At 36.1% G+C, this 20315-nt stretch overlaps 1 protein-coding gene across 1 annotated transcript in view; it reads left to right on the top strand.

The window, feature by feature from the left end:
* Nucleotides 1-20315, top strand: part of LOC150106462 (glutathione reductase, mitochondrial-like) — a 178915-nt gene that overhangs the window by 1878 nt on the left and 156722 nt on the right. Inside the window, exon 2 of the mRNA XM_090392455.1 lies at nt 10712-10827. Coding sequence (XP_090248581.1) covers nt 10712-10827 — 116 coding nt within the window. The remainder of the gene's footprint in view (nt 1-10711; nt 10828-20315) is intronic.

Genomic DNA, 20315 nt, shown 5'->3' with positions numbered 1-20315 from the left:
CAAGATCCAGCAAGAACTAAAATAGTAATAGATAACAAGATCTTAGAACAGGTGAATTCATTTAACTACCTAGGATGTATGATCACATATGAAAATGAAAAAGATATAAACGTAAAAATTGCAAAATATTTAAAAATAACAGGTGTAATTAATTCTATATTTAAACCAAACCTAGTTCAAAAACAAACCAGGCTAAAAGTATACAATACATTAGCCCTACCGGTCTTAATGTATGGAAGCGAAATCTGGACAATAAAACAAAAAGACAAACAAAGATTAACAACAGCAGAAATGAAGTTTATGAGAAAAACTTGAAAGCATACCCTATTTGATCACAAAAGAAACGAAGATATTATGAAAGAATTAAACCAAGAACCAGTAATAGAAAAAATTAAAAAATATAAACATAAATGGATGGAACACGTTCAAAGAATGAAAACAGAAAGATTACCAAAACAAGCCTTAAAGTACAAGCCATTAGGAAAAAGAAAACCAGGACGTCCTCTTAAACGATTCAACGATGACTTCTAAGGCCGGAACAGAGCATGCTAGGCTTAAATCCTTGATACGTATGATGATGATTCATATAAGTATTATGGCCTGGTCAAAGATTGAATTCCCGGTGACTGGACTACAGTTCTCATTACACCAATTTATCAAAAGAAAAAAAAAAAAAAACTGAATTTACCTTTCCAGGATAAAGGGTTAGTCAGTTGTAAATTCTTACAGCTATATTTGTTTTAGTGATGACATTGCCATTATTTGGCAGTGCTAGGATTTCTTTGTTTAATGTAGGACAGCCAAGTAATGTGTACAGGTAGCAAAATTGAAACCATGAGAAGATTTTGGAATTAATATAAATATCATGTGGGGAGACAAAAGGTTTTGGAGGTTACTAAGAAGAGCTTAGAAATGGAGGAAAGGATGCAACCAAAGGAACCAATGATCATAAAGATGATATGAAAACTGAATTAAGGATATTTTGGATATCTGGAGTAATTGTTACATGAGGGTAAGAAATGATAAAAAAAAAAAAAAAATTGCAGAAAATCCTTTAGATGAAGCTTAGAAGCTAGAAGTAAATACTAGTACATGGGATAGAAAAACTGCCAGAAACCTAAAATGTGGAAAGACAGCCAAACTAGATGATATTTGACCTGAAATTAGTTTTGCTGCAGTGCTATGTAACTTAGAAGGCTTGGTCAAAGATTGAATTCTAGGTGACTAGACTACAGCTCACATTATACCAATTTATCAAAAAAGGAAATAAAATTGATTTATGTAAGCATATGTGAGAAAAGGTTGAGAGAGAAATGATAAAAAAAAAAAGTGGCAGAAAATCCTTTAGATGAAGCTTAGAAGCCAGAAGTAAATACTAGTACATGGAGTAGAAAAACTGTCAGAAACCTAAAATGTGGAAAGACAGCCAGACTAGATGATATTTGACCTGAAATTAGTTTTGCAGCAGTGCTGTGTAACTTAGAAGGCCTGGTCAAAGATTGAATTCAAGGTGACTAGATTACAGCTCACATTACCAATTTATCAAAAAAGGAAATAAAATTGAATTTTCCTTACTGGGTGTTCCAGGATAGATTTATGTAAGCATATGTGAGAAAAGGTTGAGAAAACATATTCAAGGGAAAGCAGGTAAAGAATACCTGGCCTAACAAGAAATAAAGAATTTAGAAAAATCTAAATTCTTTATTTCTTTATGGTATAAATGGAAACTTATAAAGATCAAGTTCAAATCAGCATTTAGAAATAAAAAAATGCATGAGAAGATGTTTTGATGTTAAATCAGATGTAAATGATGAGTGCTGTCTTCCCCACTATCATTTATGATCTATATGAAACACGTCATTCATAAAAAATGCTATTAAACCTGATATTCAAATAAAGGATCTTGACTCTATGGGATGACAACCTCTTGAATAAATCAGCTACAATATTTTGGGTATTTAGCCCAATTAAATAATTGCTTTGAGAAATTTAAGAATGTGGCAGTTAAGAATGCTACATGAGAACTGAAAAGGCTGAGATGCGAGAAATTGAACCAATTTGGAATAATCATAATATGTGATACCTCACTTGATAGTATATCAGCAGTTGATGGATATTTTCAAATATTTTAAAAGTAGAATGAATCCATCAAGGACTTTGTTTACTGTAATTTGATGACTAGGTTTCATGAATATGTGTTTTTGCTGTTATATTGAGCCAGTGGAATATGGCGATCAGGAAGGTAGGAATTATTCAGTAAGGAAGGAAATTCAAAAAAAATAAAAGCTATTAAACTTTTTGCTGGCTTTGACATTCTTTTGTTACATCCTCTATGACAGTGTGTTATGTTTATACATATTTTTGTTTATGAGGCCAGTTTGCTTTCCTGCAAGAGGGAGAACCTGCTATCTGTACATGCGAAGGCTAACCTTTGCTTGAAAGCTCTATGTAAAGGGTTCTTTGCATTATTAATGGAATTCAAATTCAGAGCTTTCCAAGTGTTGTTTGTAACTTGAGCTACAGAGACTCCAGTGGCAGCTAGCTTCAATATATATATATATATATATGTATATTGAAGCTAGCTTCAATAAATAAATAAATATATATATATATATATATATATATATATATCATTTTAAATTGGTTATGAATTTATCCTCTCCTCACCTCACAACAAAAGGTTTTATTCTGACTAGATAGGCTTATATCTCTGTTATTGATATAGTTTTATACCATAATAAATTTAGTTTAATCCTTTATCCAAGTGTAAGCAAACAAAGTTTGCGTCTGAAGTATCTTCAGGACCGAGGCAACTCGTGGTAAAGGTGGATAAGCTCTCATCACTACTTGTCTTAGTAGCTTCCATAATGCAAATCCAGACCGGTTTCGACCTTTATTGAGGTCTCGTCAGTGGGAGCCAGACCCAGAAGTGGTGATACTAAGGTGGAAGCAATGGAGAGGTCATATTTACCTATACGAGTTGCCAAAAGGCAACTCGTACAGGTTTCCCTTAATGCGTAGCATTATACATGTCCGCAAGGAGATGTGCTTTACATTATGGGAGATACTAAGACAAGTAGTGATGAGAACTTGGTCCACCTTTACTACGAGTTGCCTCAGTCCTGAAGATACTTCAGGCTCAAACTTTGTTTGCTTACACTTGGATAAAGGATTAAACTAAATTTATTATAGTCTAACCAAGTGAAAAAAAACTTCCAACATCTTTCTCTAAATCCAGAGTAATTTAATAATAAGGTGAGACACCTTTTGGCAACTCATATAGGTAAATATGACCTCTCCATTGCTTCCACTTTAGTATCACCACCTCTGGGTCTGGTTACCACTGACGAGACCTCAATAAAGGTCGAAACCAGTTGGAAGCTTGGGTGATGAATGGCAATGCTGTAGCCCATGAAGTTTTAACTGAGGCTTGGCTGTTGCTGTCACCCAGGTCCTGAGTGGAAGGGTAATGAATGGCAATGCTGTAGCCTGTGAAGTTAACTGAGGCACGGCTGTTGCTGTTACCCCTCAGATGAGATATGAGCAAATGAGTGGCTCTGCTCAGTTGTGGGGGTGAGCCTGCCACAATGTAGAGCCAACCGGTTCTGGGAGTTCTTCTCAGTGGCAGGGTGAGCTTGTTACTGAGGAGAATAACGCTGTGTTTTTGGAGTTTGACCTGTACTTGAACATTCAATAAAGGTTGAAACCAGTCTGGGCAGTGGTCCTTCCCTTAATGCATAGCATTATATATACATGTCTCGAGGAGATGTGCTTTGCATTATGGGAGATACTAAGACAAGAAGTGATGAGAGCTTGGTTCACCTTTAACACGAGTTGCCTCAGTCCTGAAGATACATCAGGCACAAACTTTGTTTGCTTACACTTGGATAAAGGATTAAACTAAATTTATTATAGTCTAACCAAGTGGGAAAAAACTTCCAACATCTTTCTCTAAATCCAGAGTAATTTAATAATAAGGTGAGACACCTTTTGGCAACTCATATAGGTAAATATGACCTCTCCATTGCTTCCACTTTAGTATCACCACCTCTGGGTCTGGTTACCACTGACGAGACCTCAATAAAGGTCAAAACCAGTTGGAAGCTTGGGTGATGAATGGCAATGCTGTAGCCCATGAAGTTTTAACTGAGGCTTGGCTGTTGCTGTCACCCAGGTCCTGAGTGGAAGGGTAATGAATGGCAATGCTGTAGCCTGTGAAGTTAACTGAGGCACGGCTGTTGCTGTTACCCCTCAGATGAGATATGAGCAAATGAGTGGCTCTGCTCAGTTGTGGGGGTGAGCCTGCCACAATGTAGAGCCAACCGGTTCTGGGAGTTCTTCTCAGTGGCAGGGTGAGCTTGTTACTGAGGAGAATAACGCTGTGTTTTTGGAGTTTGACCTGTACTTGAACATTCAATAAAGGTTGAAACCAGTCTGGGCAGTGGTCCTTCCCTTAATGCATAGCATTATATATACATGTCTCGAGGAGATGTGCTTTGCATTATGGGAGATACTAAGACAAGAAGTGATGAGAGCTTGGTTCACCTTTAACACGAGTTGCCTCAGTCCTGAAGATACATCAGGCACAAACTTTGTTTGCTTACACTTGGATAAAGGATTAAACTAAATTTATTATAGTCTAACCAAGTGGGAAAAAACTTCCAAAAAAAAAGTTTTATGCCAGGATTTCTTGTGTTGTAGAAGGTGATATTTAAGAAACTATTTCTATCTAATTTAGATATTAAAAAAAATTTAATCAAAATCTAAGAAATATTATAATAGTGAACATTTTTACAAGCTTTTTTTTTAATAACTTAGAAAAAATAAAATATAGAGTGCTGGAATTGCTATGTATGGTTTAGATGTTAAATTAGATGTTGGAAGTTAGCATTCATAGATATCAAGGAATTATGTATTTTGAGAGCTGTATTGAGGAGTAGGAAGGTTATAAATGGGAGATTCCACTGATTTAGTACAGGACCATTACTGTTCAACCTTTATGTCAATGATATGCAGTTGTTTGCAGATGATGTGGATCATGAGGGGGTTATTAGCTGATGTTATATTTCTTTAGGAAGGTTTGTATAAGCTGTAAAGGTAGACAAATGAATGGGAATATCAGTTTAATACAGCTCAATGTAAAATTTTGATATTTTGGCTCCACAGATGTGTGGCTACACACTCTCTCTTGGTGGAGATATATTGGAAGAAGTAGAGGAAGCAATCTTGGGATGATAGTAGATGAGTAATGTAAAGTACAGAGAGTATTTTATAAAAGTTATGACAACCTGAAGTGCTAGTTACGAGAAGAACATTGATCACTATGGGTAAACAAATGGTAGTTCCATAGTATAAAATCTTGTTTAAGCCACATCTGGATTACTGTGCTCAGATCTGGTTATCAGGACTTAAAGGAGATTTAAGTGTAGAGGGAATGCAGAGAAACAGAGAGAACAAAAATTAGGACTAAAGAATTGATTAGTCCTCGCGGTTAGCCTAGTGGCTATGCGCTTCGCAACCATATGCCTGGGGAAGGAGTGTCCTAGGTTTGATTCCCGTTGGTGACGTGAAGAGCTGAAGGATCTTCCTCAGCCATAGCCAAGTTAGCCAGTCTTGAGCGTGGACAGCAGGGTTTTTTCCCCAGTTTATTCTGGGGTTTTTCATCCCGCAAAGCAGGCAAACTGGCCTTGAGAACTCAACACTACAGGCCATAGGATACACCGGGGCATAAGGCTGACCACCTTATCCTGTAAACGGAGTGAGGTCCGATGATCAATGGACCCTCGACACCGCAAGGTAAAAGAGGGTATAAGGAAGATGGTGATGATGATGATGAAGAATTGATTATGAAGATAGACTGAGGGTATGCAATCTGCAGAGTCTAGTGGAAAGGAGATGAACAGGTGATACGATTGAGATATTTAATCTGTTGAGAGGTATTTATTGGACTGGCACTGGGAAGATTTTTCATATGGTAGAAGAAGGGAAAAGGACAAGGACAAGATGTGATCTATGGATTTTACAAAAGAAAGTAACAAGTAAGAGAGTGAGGAGTTTTTTTTTTTTTTTTTCATGGAGAGTAGTAGGAGCAGGGAATGCATTGCTTGAGGGTGATGAGAGTGCAGACATTGAATGAATTTAAGGCGAGGAGTCGACAGACTCATCAAGGGAGGCCCTAACATCATGTCAAGAACAACTATTCAACATTCACACAGTATCTATCATAACTCGCCTTGAACTCATTCACTGTCATAGCACCCACAACAGACTCTGACAGCTTATTCCACTCATTTATCACTCTGAAAGTAAAGAACCCAGCTCTAACACCCTTGCTAACCACACTCTTGCCCAGCTTCCATAGATGTCCCCTAGTTCTCCCACCACCAGTCCTGATCTCAAAAATATCCTCTGAATTAATCCTATAGAAACCCTTCAGCAATTTGAATGTCTCAATCATATCACCCCTTTTCCACCTATCAACCAAATTCTGCAACCCACAAATCTTCAACCTGTTCTCATAAGGTTCATTCCATAGACCTGCTATCATCTTGGTCACTCGCCTCTGGATCCACTCCACCTTCTCCCCATCAAGAAGAAACCCTGCCACCCATATCTGGGCACAGTAGTCTAGATGGGGTCTTATCAAGGCTCGATACAGAGGAACAATAACCTGTTTGTCTCTGCTTGTTAAAGTATTTTTCAACAACCAAGTGATTTGATGAGCTGATTTAGCCACTTTTGCGATGTGCCCCCTAAATTTCAACTCCCTATCCACCAACATTCCCAAATCCCTGGCCTAATCAATTTCCTGGAGTACGGTTCTACCAATGTCATATACACTGCTGCTAATCTTTTCACCCCAAAATGCATAACCTTACACTTTGCCACATTAAATTGACATCCATTCTCCTTAGCCCAGTCCTCCAAACTAGGCAAATCATCTTGCAAAATTTTATTTTGACATCCTGTGCACTCACTATTGCTCTACCCAACTTTGCATCATCAGCAAACAAGTTAACACTTCCTCTCAGATCCTTTCCTATATCGTTAATGAACAAATTGAAAAGTAGTGGTCCAAGAACAGAACCCTGCGGCACACCACTAGTCACAGGCCGACTTTTGGACTCTACTCCTGAATAAACCACTCTCTGATATCTCTCCATCAACCACTCTCCTATCCATCTCACCACCCTATATCCATTGCCATATGCTGCAGTTTCCTGATTAGAATTCCATGTGGTATCTTGTCAAAGGCCTTAGCAAGGTCCAGTAGAATCACTGTAAACCCATTACCCTTATTCAGTTCAGCCGATACTGTGTTATAAAACGTGAGCAAGTTACTGAGGAATGATCTACCCTTCACAAAACTATGTTGTTCCCCATACATTATCCCATTTTCATCTATCCAATCCTGTATTTTTCTGTTGACTAATTTCTTCAAGACCTTGACAACGATTCCTGATATGCTAATCAGTCAGTAATTTACAACAGCAGTATAGTTTATGCAGTGGAACTATTTTCTCCTCTTTCCACTCCTCCCTCGGGACTAACCCAGACCCAAGACTCAAATTAAACAAAATGATCATCAAAGGTACTGACAATTCTTTAGCTGCTTCACGTATATGACACGAGCTGGTATACCATCCAATCCCACAGATGTATTGACATTGAGGTTTTGTAATAGACTATTCACTTCCACTTCATTCATCACAATTCTTGTATAATCTATTGGTTTATTCATTTCTGCAATGTCACCACCTGGATGATATACTCTTGCAAAGTGCTCGCTCAGTAATTCAACTATATCAACTGATTCAGTTACCTCCCTATCATCGGCATTCTTTAAAATCATTCTGCCATATACATATTTTCTTTTACTTGCAACATATCGAAAAAACTGTTTGGGATTCTCTTTAGCCTGCATGGCTAATGTTCTTTCATAATCCTTTTTTGCTTTTCTTACCACACTTGTTACCCTTCTGGCCTGCACTTTATACCGTTCATGTGCCTACTAGTCACCTTTCTCCTTAAATTCCCTCCATAGTTGTTTCTTTTTTTGCAGCTCAAGCTTAATGGTGTTATTCATCCATTTAACCCCTACATGATTTATTATTCGGACTATAGGTATACAGTCAGCCATTGCCTTTATGCAAACACTTCGTTACCGCCTCCCGTGCACTATCAACATCTAGCCCTTGCAGTTTTACATGCCATGGCACTGAACCAATCAAACTCCTAAACTTGTCATACTTACCAGCCCGATAATTCCACATGTACTCTGTCTTAATTGTAAATTCCACACCTTTAGCCACCTCCCAAGTCAATACCCTATGATCACTCTCACCAATTGGTGGCAACGTGGTCATATTCGTTACAGCCAAATTCTTAGATGCAATTACTATCACGCACTCTCTGACCCCTAATATTTTCCATTACATGCTGTCGCAGATAGTTATCCCTTAATAACCACATAAAATCCAATTCCTTCCTCCCATGTGTCCTCTCCTCCTTCCTATCAATGTTACCATAGTTAAAATCTCCCATAATAATTACCCTCCTTCCACTCATTTCTTCTATTTGCTTATGCTTACTATCTCCACCATCTATTCCATCACCTGGTCTATAGCAACAACCAACTGTATATTTTGTGCTTCTAGCTTCAATCTCATACCAAATAGCCTCAAACGTGCTCTTTTCTCTATCCTGCAGTTCCACTTCTATTCTCCTTGGCTGTAGCTCATCAGCTATCATCAGTAACACTCCTCCCCCATTTTATTCTCCCTGTCACTCCTGAACACACCATACCCCTCGCATTCAATCCCACTAGCTATATCATCTTCTGTCAGCCATGTTTCACTAATACCTATAACCTGTGGCCTGGAAGTGCCAACCAAGGCCAGAAATTCTTCCTTCTTGTTCCTAATACTTCTGGCATTAGTATACATGAATTGCAGAAGCTGATTTGTCCCATACCTATTTTGATGCCTTATACTAACTATCCCATTTTGATTTGTTGTCTTTCATACTCGCTCAGGCATTACACACATTCATACACTCAACTGTCTCCCTCTAGTCTACATATCTACTCCCCCCCCCTTAATAACTCTAGTTTCCTTGATTCTGCACATCCACTTCCACTACATTCAACAACACCTTTTCAAGTCTCCATACACCAAGTCCATTCAAATGTAAACCATCCATCTTATATAAATCCTTTCGCCCATCGAACTCACTCCACACATCCACAAATTGCATACCACTCCTCCTGCATAATCCACGCATAAAGTTATTAGCAATTATGGCCCTCCTTCTATACGCTTCACTGTCATACCGCAGAAACAGACTCACCATCCTAACTCTCTCACTCTTTGCTTTTGCTACCTCAAGCAATTCCTTCAAATCCTCTCTCATAGCCATTTTGTCTCCTTTCAAATCATTTGTACCTGCTACTACTATCAATTCTTTCACCCGCTGCTTTTGCATTCTAAATGACTTACTTACATCCTTAACGTTCGCACCAGGTTGGTACGATTTTGTTAAACTCTCAACTATCACACCCTTACTAAAGAATCTCCATACAACACTCACTCTTTCATTTTGTTTACACTCACTATCATACTTTTGCAGTTTATTAGTCAGTACGCTCAGTAAACATTTTTGCCAACGATGATAGACTTAGTTCTGTCTGAAGTAGGTTCCCCACAGGTTTCCACAGCTAGTCTCAGGACTATGAAGGTTTAGGATCATAATAATAATATTATTATGAATATAATGAGACCGTGTAATAATGATGATAAACACAAGATAATATTGATAACTAAAATCAGACTGATGAGTGGCCTTTATTTTGCAGGATCTAAGGGTACACTAATACCAGATAATACCAGAGGAGACTTATAGTATAGTGAGAAAAAAATTAAGCACTGTATATTTCACAGTAATACTGTACTATTTCTGTGAAGGCAGGAAAAAGGCATTCAAAGAGGCAGCAAATATGATTAAAATTCCTATTCAATGCAACAAAAACCAAGGTTTGATTTTAAATCAAGTTTGGTCATCACTTATTATGAATTTACCAATTTCAGACTAAGACAGAGTGAGCATGAACCACAGAATGCGACAACAAATAGCATTGGCTCCAGCTAACACGCATTAATGGTTGTATAGATCTGTTATTCGGTTTTTTAACGAACTTTTTTGTTGTTCATAATACCAACAAATGAACTTGTTTTTTTGTAATTTCTTATAGTTTGTGCTTTAAACTATTAGTCCTCTTTACCCCTGAAGATGTTAGTCATACGACTAATGAAACTTGTCGAGTGTTGTTTTTTAGTACTTGTTTAGTTTTAAAAAAAGTTTTCTTTAATAAACATGTGGTCACAAAACCAGAATAACTATATTGAATACTGTACTATGTTTTTTTTCTTTTTTTAATTCCATATGTTTGCTATATTAAATTTGAGTTATGTGTATGTACACATGCTTAAATATTATACACTGACAACTATCAATAATGCTACTTTATAGAAGACAAAATTAAAGTGTATTAGGACATAAATATAAAAATTCAAATAGTATGATTTAGATTTTAAACATGAAAAGTGATTTATTTAATCCATAGCTTAGTCAGTATGCAAAATTTGTTTTTGTTGTCTAAAAGTACTTTAATCTTTTTTTTTTTAAATTTTTATTTTTTTATAATAAATTTTAGGTAAATGTTGGATGTGTACCAAAGAAATTAAGTTTTTACTGTGCTACTCATGCAGAAATGCTTGATGAGCACAAGGCTTATGGATTTGATGTCACATTAAAAGGTTTTGCTTGGAGGTAAGAAAGTATGTTTTGGTTACATTGCGTTTTGTTGAAAATAATTTTATTATCTTTTATTTCACATTAAAAAATATCAGTTGCCTGCCATGAAGATCAAGAGATAATTATCTAAAACATTGTGTGAAATGGAGGGATTTGGGGTGAGAGAGTTACAGATCTGGTAATAGAATCAGAAGATTTATCCATAACAAAGGCACTTGTCCTTTGCCTCTGATTCTCCCTGAAAGCAAAAAATGCACACCAGCTAAACATCATTAGGCAAAATTAACATAAAAAGAAACTGATTTTGAGAGTGCTTTGTCCATAATAGTATTATTATTATTATTACACCCTCCATGAAGTTAGCTGACAACATATTTATCATACAGAATCTTAAAATCCTTAATGCTTCCTACATTAACAATATATTCTGGTAATGTGTTCCAATCACCTACAATTCTCCATGTAAAAAAATCTATCCATCACACCACCTTCTTCACCACACTCTTAGATATCTTCCAGAGATAACCTCTGGTTCTTCTCCTCTCACCTTCTACTCTTTTTTATAATCCCCTCTGGATTAATATGATAAAATCCCCTCACTAACTTAAATGTTTCTATGATATCACCTCTTTTCCTTTATCTGTCAAACTCTGCAATCTATGTTCCTTCAACCTTTCTCCATGGCCAACATTCCAGAGCCTTGATATTGTCTTATTCACTCATCTCTGGACCCTCTCCAATGTTTCAACATCACAATGATTAAGTTAAAATGCAATTCTTTATATAGTAACTCATTTGTAGAACATAAAGCATGGATGTGAAGTATTCTAAGGTCTTCATAGTCACAATTTTTTGATGAGGATGGAGGTGCAACTTTGTATGAATATATTGACTGTGTGAGTTTTCTCCAAAACACTGAGAATTACATCAAATCTTTCTCTTTCTCTTAACAAATGAGTTTCAGTGAAGTCTTTATTAACAAAGCTGTCAGCAGCTATAGGATTCCTGCCTCTTCTGTTTATGAAGAAATTTCTCATATTTCACTATTCTATGTTAGAGGAATATCTGAATGCATTTCAAAAAATGTTAAATCACTCAACATCTTTCTGGCATTTCTTCCTAGGAGTAAAATGTTCACCTTTCTTTCTGTATCAAAAGACAAGCTTCCTCCTCTTAATTTTCCAGATGTCTTTGCCAGATTCCTTGCTCTTGTGGCTTGTTTTATTTTGGACAATCTGGAAGACCTATCTTTGTTCATATTGAGCAACATAAAATACGAAGTATCTCGAGTATAAACAATCTGATCTTGCTGAACATACTAGCTCTCCATGACTCCTCTGGAATAAAATCAAAATCCTGGGTTGATTCTTTATGAATGTTCTTTATAGTGAAGTTTATGAAATGCTGATAACACACTATCCAAACTTAAATAGATCTGATAGCCTATGTGTATCTCCTTCATAAAGGATAGTACTTTTTCAATCTCCTAATTTTTCCTAATTTATTTTTTATTTTAAAAATATTTTTCTATTTTTTAAACTAGGAATTGGTTGAACCTTTGTTCCTTACTAAAGCTACTATGGTGCTTTCTTTTGAATCTTTCTGTTAATTGTGTGCTATTCCATTGCACACACACAGGAACGTGCACAATGGAATATCACAATTTTACAGCATTATGACATATTATAATACAGTATTACGACAATAAAAATGTATTATCTTTGTGGTGTGGTAGTATGTTTGTGAAGGGAATATTCTAGTGAGTTAATGGTAGTGTTGACATACCTGTTTAACTAGCCTTTCAATAGGATGAGTTCCCAAAGAGTGAAAAAGAGGATAAAATTTGCAAAAATTGAAGATGGAAACTTAAACTTCTGTTGAAGTAAATTTAATCAACTTTTAAACTTGACAATTGAGTAGGACTGCCACCTCATTGTTGCAAAGTGTTAGGTTTTTGAAGGTTAGTAGACAAGAATAGGATGCACAGTATATAATTTTTGGAAAAAAAATTGAAGATGGTAGAGAAGATGAAGGATCTGGAAGTAATGGTGGACAAGAATTTGAAGTTCAGGGATCACACTATTAGAATCATGAAGACAACAAAATGGATTATGGCAGTGATGAGGTGGACCTTGACTTGTGGAGATTATAGTTCCATTCTATAGGGCCTTGCCCAGGGAACATTATAGATTACTGTGTGCAGATTTGGTCACCTGATTTCAAGGGGATTAGGATATATTGGAAGGAAAGAGGGCGAGAAAGAGTCCTGAGGAAAACTGATGGATTAGGTGTCTTTAACATTGGGCATGGTGGATTAAAGGAAGGTCACGTGAAGAATCTTGTGAATAAAAGCAGGGGATGTGGTATAATTGAGAAGTTGATTGGGGGTGGGGGAGTTGTTACTAGTCCTGTGTGAAAATCCTTTTTTAGTAAAAAAAAGTTTACCTTATTTACTAAAAAAATGTGATTGTTTGGTATTATTGATTGTTTGGTAAACCTATAGTAAATGTACTATGGGTGGGCTAAAGATCTTTTATTTTTATGTTTATTCATTTTGTATTTTTTTTTTCTATTTTTAGTTAAGTAGTCCAGAGACCAAACATAACTTTTTCAAGTCACTTCAGGCTTCCAATCAAGCAGGACAGTGGTCTCACATTGGGCATTGAAGTTCGTCTTCCACTTAAAGACAATCACAGATATGCATGTCTAGGGAGGATTTAAATCTGCAACCTGTTGGCTGGAGAGCAGATATGCTAACCACTCAGCCAACCATGCCAGCAAATGCTTAGTGATTTACTTAATTCATAAGTAATTGAATAGTTGCATATGTGCACTAGTAATCCTAGATTTTGCACATCAGAAATTCTTTAACAAGCTGTGGCAATCAAAAGATTGCTATTGTTGATAAAAGCCTTTTCTGTGGTACTTGTGGATATTTAACACAGAAGCTGGCTTAAATTTCTTCAACATGATAAATAGACAACTATCTGAATAGCATAAAAGAAGAAGAAAAAAATCCTAAATTATATTTATTTTTTATTTATTCATATAGAGTTTTCTCCCCTTTTTCTCCTCCATCCATTAGGACAGGGTTGAGCGCCCCCATATGGGGGTTAAATATTTATGATTGTAGATCTATGTGTGTTCACAGGGCTGCTTGCCTTGTAATATTTATTTTTTCTAGATATTATTATTATTTTATAAATATATATATATATATTTTAATGTGTTACTACTGCGCTATTGTAAATATTTATTTGATTTATTTTTCTTATCTTATTCTCTATTCTTATGTCTACTTTACTTCTACTCGTTTAAATCTTTCTGTTAAGTTCTCTTTACCTTTTTCTATCTTAAGCCGATTAATTTAGTCCCCGCTTGTAATCCTATATACTACCTACAAGTGTTAGCACTGTTAGTAAATGAATAGGCAATTCACGGATACAATGTTAACTATTTCCCACACAATATAATTCAGGGAAAATTTATTTGTTTTTTTCGGCTGCTCCACCCTGAATTAAAGTTATGGCACAGGAAGAATAGCTATACCACTTATAGAATAGTAAACTTTTGAAATTAATACCTTAAATAGTCAGTCGTGGCAATTTCTCTAATTTTAAGTTCACACAGATTCGATATTTTTATGAGACAGTGCACTGGCAAAAGAAGATCAGGCAAGCTGTTAACAAAACAAACATGTTTGTTCATTCCAAGACTAATTATTTACAAAATTCAAACAGCACATATCATGTGTCTGGTTCTAACTAAGACAACAAGAGCACAATAGAGACAATACAATCACGTGTCTAATTCTCCACACGATCATTTAAGCATTTTCGCTCAAGCTTTAAGATAAAGACAATATAAACACACATAAATTTTCAGACACTTGGATAGAATTTAACATACTTTAACTTCACTCACATCAGAAAAAGCAAAACTTAAACCACATTCAATTTTTGCATTACACAACATTAGCAAATCTTAGATCTCTATATTCTACTATTCACATTCAACTTGAAGTACAGCCTTCCGATCTCTCTAGTACTTTCTATGCTAATAATTACCAGAACCAACATCAGTCACTTGAACTTCACAATCTAGGATATTACTTAAAACATTCTACTTACAATCTTTGCCAGTTCATTACACAGTCCTAGATCCTTAAGACTTACGGGCACGTTCTGCTTCTTCCAAAAAAAATTTCCGATCAGGCACTAGGTTATGGCAACGATAATTCAGCATACACGTTGATCATCGAAGAAGCATATGGTAGGACATCTTGAAAGGACCGTCACTGCTGCTATCGAACTTCCCATCTTCATCGGAACTTCTGCTCGTGGAATGTAACTCTCCCTGGAAAAGGCTTGGCACAGGAATAAACTTCGAAACGAGAGTCTTTTGGCCCCTCAATCTCTGCCTTTTATATCACTCTCCCGACATTGGCCCTTCTTCAAATTAAGTTCCCTGGATTTATTGGAGGGTTTTTCCGTCACTCACGCTATCGTTAGGTTTTGGCGGGAAAACTCATAATCCGGTGACTTTCGCGATTGTCACTAACATTAGGTCTATTTGCCTAATCCTGTCTGAGCTTAATTTATGTTACAATTCTAGTGGTTCTTATTTAAATATTCTAACAATTTGTTACCAGATTTAATACAGTAAAGTGAGTTATACATTATTTTAATTACAAGTATTTTATGTAATTTAATTGTCCATGTAAAATCGACATAGAAAAAAATATTTCTATTTTTATTCTATATGAGATTTTACAGCCTATTCTGAGGGATGAAAAACCCGAGTTTCCAGGTGAAAAAAAACCCTCTATCTCCATATGAGACCAGCAAACTCACCTTTAGTTGAAAGAGCTCAGATAAAGTTCCTCATACCATGGACAGGAATCGAACTCAGGTCTTTCCAACCAAAGGGCTTCATCTATACCAACTGAGCTACAGAGGTTCTTTCTAAATTATATTGTAATACATTGGAGGAATGAATTAAGTGGACCTGTGCTTTGTCTTTTTTGTTTCAGTATTTCAGTACTGAAACATTTCTTGTACTGAGCCATACTGCTTCTAAGCAGTACTACTTAGCTATTCCATGGACTCAAAAATTTTGGATCATGGAATCAAAATGTTTGATTTTTTTGATTATTTGATTTTCATTTTCCAAAAGTATTTTTATGACAATTTTTTTGTAATTATCAAAATAGTTCATACATACATATCCTATCCTTTTGGATGCAAGATTGATAATATCAACAATGGCATTCCATAGCTCTAGTTGATGAGCTCAATCCTTTCCCAAGCACTGATTTGTCATCATGGAAGAAAAAGAAAAGATGACCCTCCCATTCCCAATTAAAACCATAAATGTACTACATACAAGAATGGGCACACAGTATCTGGCATCATTGGGCCAGATACTGTGTGTCAAAGAACCTAGTTTGATAGAGAAACAGAGCTTTCAGACCAGATGTGTTAGTCTAGAACAAATAAACAAAAAAGCAATAAAGCAATTGCAAGAAAGCTAATTTCGTGATTGCTGCATATAACATAAAAGGTAGAAAAACTGAAATATGAAAGAAGCAAAATGAAGTGGAATATAATAAGACCAAGTGAAATGGAAATAAAATCAGAAGAATGCAAAAATAAAATCAGAAATGGGCTTTACTGGAAACAACCAGATGTCAAGCAAAGAGGAGTAGGTTTCCTTATAAACAAAAGCATAGCAAACAAAGTTACTAAATATGCAGGAATATCAGATCTGATAGCATATATCATAGTGCAAACATCAGAACAGAAAACTATTAAAATATCACAAATATATGCACCATCCCATGTTATAAAGATGAAGAAGTTGATGAATGTTGAAAGTTTATTTTTCACTTGGTTAGGCCTATAATAAATTTAGTTTAATCCTTCATCCAAGTGTGAGCAAACAAAGTTTGCACCTGAAAATATCTTCAGGACTGGGGTAAGGTAGTACAACACCAGGCAATTCATAGCAAAGGTGGACCAAGCTAACATCACTCTCTTACCCCAGTCCTGAAGATATTTTCAGGCACAAACTTTGTTTGCTCACACTTGGATAAAGGATTAAACTAAATTTATTATAGTCTAACGAAGTGAAAAATAAACTTTCAACATCTTTCTCTAAATCCAGAGTAATTTAATAAAAAGGTGGCACACCTTTTGGCAACTCCTATAGGTAAAGATGACCTTGCCATTGCTTCTGCCTGGTATCTCCAGGATGGAATGAACAATTGACCGTGAGATGCGGTGATTGATTCATTCAATCCAATACCCTTGGAGGGTAATGGATGGCAATGCTGTAGCCAATGAAGTTCTAACTGAGGCTCGGCTATTGCTGTTACCCTCCTGCCATGATCAGAGCTTAGCTCAATAACACCTTATCCCTACACTGTCCTCTACAGATAACGGGGAAGATGAAAAGCATTCTTGCTTCACCCCTTTAAGCCAGTCCTTATAAGGACTATAAGGACTGGTATCTCTACTTCTGGGCCTGGCTCCCACTGAAGAGACCTCAATAAAGGTCGAAACTAGTCTGGGTAGTGGCCCTTCCCTTAATGCATAACATTATACATATCCACAAGGAGATGTGTTTTGCATTATGGGAGATACTGAGATAGGAGTGATGTTAGCTTGGTCCACCTTTGCTGCGAGTTGCCCGGTGTTGTACTACCTTACCTCAGTCCTGAAGATATTTTCACCGGGCTCACACCTGGATAAATGATTAAACTAAATTTATTATTAAAGAAGTTGAAGAATTTTATGATGGTGTCCAGTACAATACAGCACGATGGCTGCTTCAGTATAGGTATGCAAGTTGACATACTTTGAAAAGTTAAAGATAGAAACTTAAACTTACATGGAATAAATGTATTAGCTGTTTAATTTTTGCCTAAGTATTTATTATTATTATTATTATTTGACACCTCCAAGGGAGTTCATAGACTCATCGAGGGAGGGCACCTGCTCTACGACTTTGTCTCCACCAACTCAAACCACCAACTGACTGCAACTACACCAACACTATCTACCGCCGATCACCACCAATAGTATTTCCACAGACAATCACAAACATCCATGCCCACAGTGGGATTCGAACCTGCAGCCTTTTGGTGGGAGAGCGGATACGCTAACCACTCGGCCAGCTAGGCTGGCAAAGGTATCATAGGCATCTTCAGTATAATAATAACAGTGGAATAAAGTACAATAATCAGTATCAAAAAGTGCCACTACATCATTAGTAGGACAACAGAACAATCAATAAATTCCAAATTATTAAAAAAAAATTGCAATAAGATAATAATCAAGAATTTGCATAAAATTGATATAATAATGTTTTCTATAAAGAGAATAGCCAAGTTAAGTTTGGTCAGTGAAGATGCCTATGATACTTAGGCAAAATTTTTACAGCTAATAAATTTATTTTACATAAGTTTTTGTTGTTAATTTTTCAAAATACAGCAGGATCCTATAGCCCGTGCAATAGAATTGGGAGATTTTAATGCATGACCAGGAAAAAATAAAAATGAATTTGAAAAGTATATTTACAGGAAAAAAATGGAATAGGAGAACAAAATGAAAGAGGAAATATGTTGTTAAAGTTTATGATGAGAAACCAGTTGAATGCTATGAACACATTTTACAAGAAAAGACCAAACCAAAAATATAAATGGATTAGTCCAAATGGATAAACAAAAATATTATATTCTATCATCTCATGTAAGAATAGTTAAAAAGATGTTTCAATCATCAATCAATTATAACATTATTATTAGCGGATACGCTAACCACTCGCCTTTCCAGCCAAAAGGCCGTGGGTTCGAATCCCACTGTGGGCATGGATGTTTGTGATTGTCTGTGGAAATACTAGTGGTGGTGGTTGTTTGGTGTAGTTGTGGTCAGTTGGTGGATTGAGTGGTGTAGACAGAGTTGAAGAGCAGGTGCCCTCCCTTGATGAGTCTTTGAGGTGTCTAATAATAATAACAAGAAGTGATCTCAAAATAGTTAGAGGAGGGGGATAACAACAGAAGAAGAAAAAATTTGCAAGATGAAACAGAATGAAATGAAATCTGTCAGGAAAATCTTAATCATTATAAGAAGCACACACAAGATTGCAAAAGATAAAAATGTTAAAAATAAAAACCTCTCAGAGAAAAGAAGACAGCTAATTGGAAAAGGACAAACAAAAAAGGGTAGGACTGATTATAGACTTAAAAGTAAACTGCTATATTTATTTACAAATGCCAAGAAGCATCAGAAATAAGGGAGATGAAATTATTTCACTGATTGAGTTTATTCACTCCAAAATTATTGGAATAAGTAAAACATGGTTGAATGGGGAGATGATATACTGACAGGAATAGAAATGAAAGGGTACAATGTTTTTTCACAAGGATAGAAAGGACAGGAAGGGAGGGGAGGGGAGGGGTGGTACTGATGATTATGTCCACATAAGGTAGACAGAAGAGAGAAATAGTAGTAATGACTTTGAGGCAGTGAGATGGAGGTTGACTGGAAGAGATATTTAGTTGGATGTTGTTATAGGCCAGGGAATATGGAGGGTGGTGATAAAGAAATATATTAAGCAACTTGGGTTAGTGAACAAGGGAAGGGTGATTATTATGGATGATTATAATTATGGCAGTGTTGATTGGAATGAAGAGAGAGCATTTGGGAATAAGAAAAACAAATTTCTTGAGAGTGAACTACTTAGGCAGTATGTGAAGGAGGGCACACAAGGATCGAGAGTTTTAGATCTGATCATTTCATCAGAATATGTGATTGTGAGTGGGATTTCTCTCCAGTCGGTGAGAGTGATCACCTGGGTTGTGGCTAGCCATATGAAGACTTCTGTGAGGAAAGAATATTGTGGAATTACAAGGCTGGTGCTTATGATAAGTTTAGGAGACAGCTTGGAGTTATACTAATCAGCAACAATGTGTGAATATGTTCTGAAAGCCAAAAGGCTGAATAAGGTAAGTGTTAAATGGATGAATGAGGGGATTATGCATGAAATCTGGAAGAAGGCGCTTTGTAGGCAGTACAAGATGAATAATGATGATAAGTAGCTGCACCAAGAATATAAAGAACAGTCTAGGAGGGAAAAGGGCAGTACAAGCACAAATTAGCAAATCAGACCAAGAAACTCTAGGGAGTTTTTTTTTTTATATGAAAAAAAAAAACTCCATAGAAAGAAGAATACACATAGAAAGAAGAATGATTATGACAAGATGATGTTAATGGATGAAAGTAGTAGACTGGTAACTGCTGCAGAGGAGATAGTCGAGGTATTCAGTGAGCAGTCAGGGTATTTTATCCTGAGTGTAAGAGCTGAAGCTCAAGTGTAGAGAATGAAATCAGAGAAGATTTATTGGCAAGTGAGCAAGAGGTATATGAGGAGTTAAATAAGCTAGATATCAATAAGGGAATAGAACTTGATGACATCACCAATTGTCTTAATGGTATATTTCA

The sequence above is a fragment of the Typopeltis vanoorti genome, chromosome 5 (genome assembly GCF_054136105.1).
Source record: "Typopeltis vanoorti isolate ZY-2024b chromosome 5, IOZ_Tvanoo_1.0, whole genome shotgun sequence".
NCBI classification, from domain to species: domain Eukaryota; kingdom Metazoa; phylum Arthropoda; class Arachnida; order Uropygi; family Thelyphonidae; genus Typopeltis; species Typopeltis vanoorti.
The sequence above is the reverse complement of the archived record's forward strand: the minus strand, read 5'-3'. Positions and strand labels throughout refer to the sequence as shown.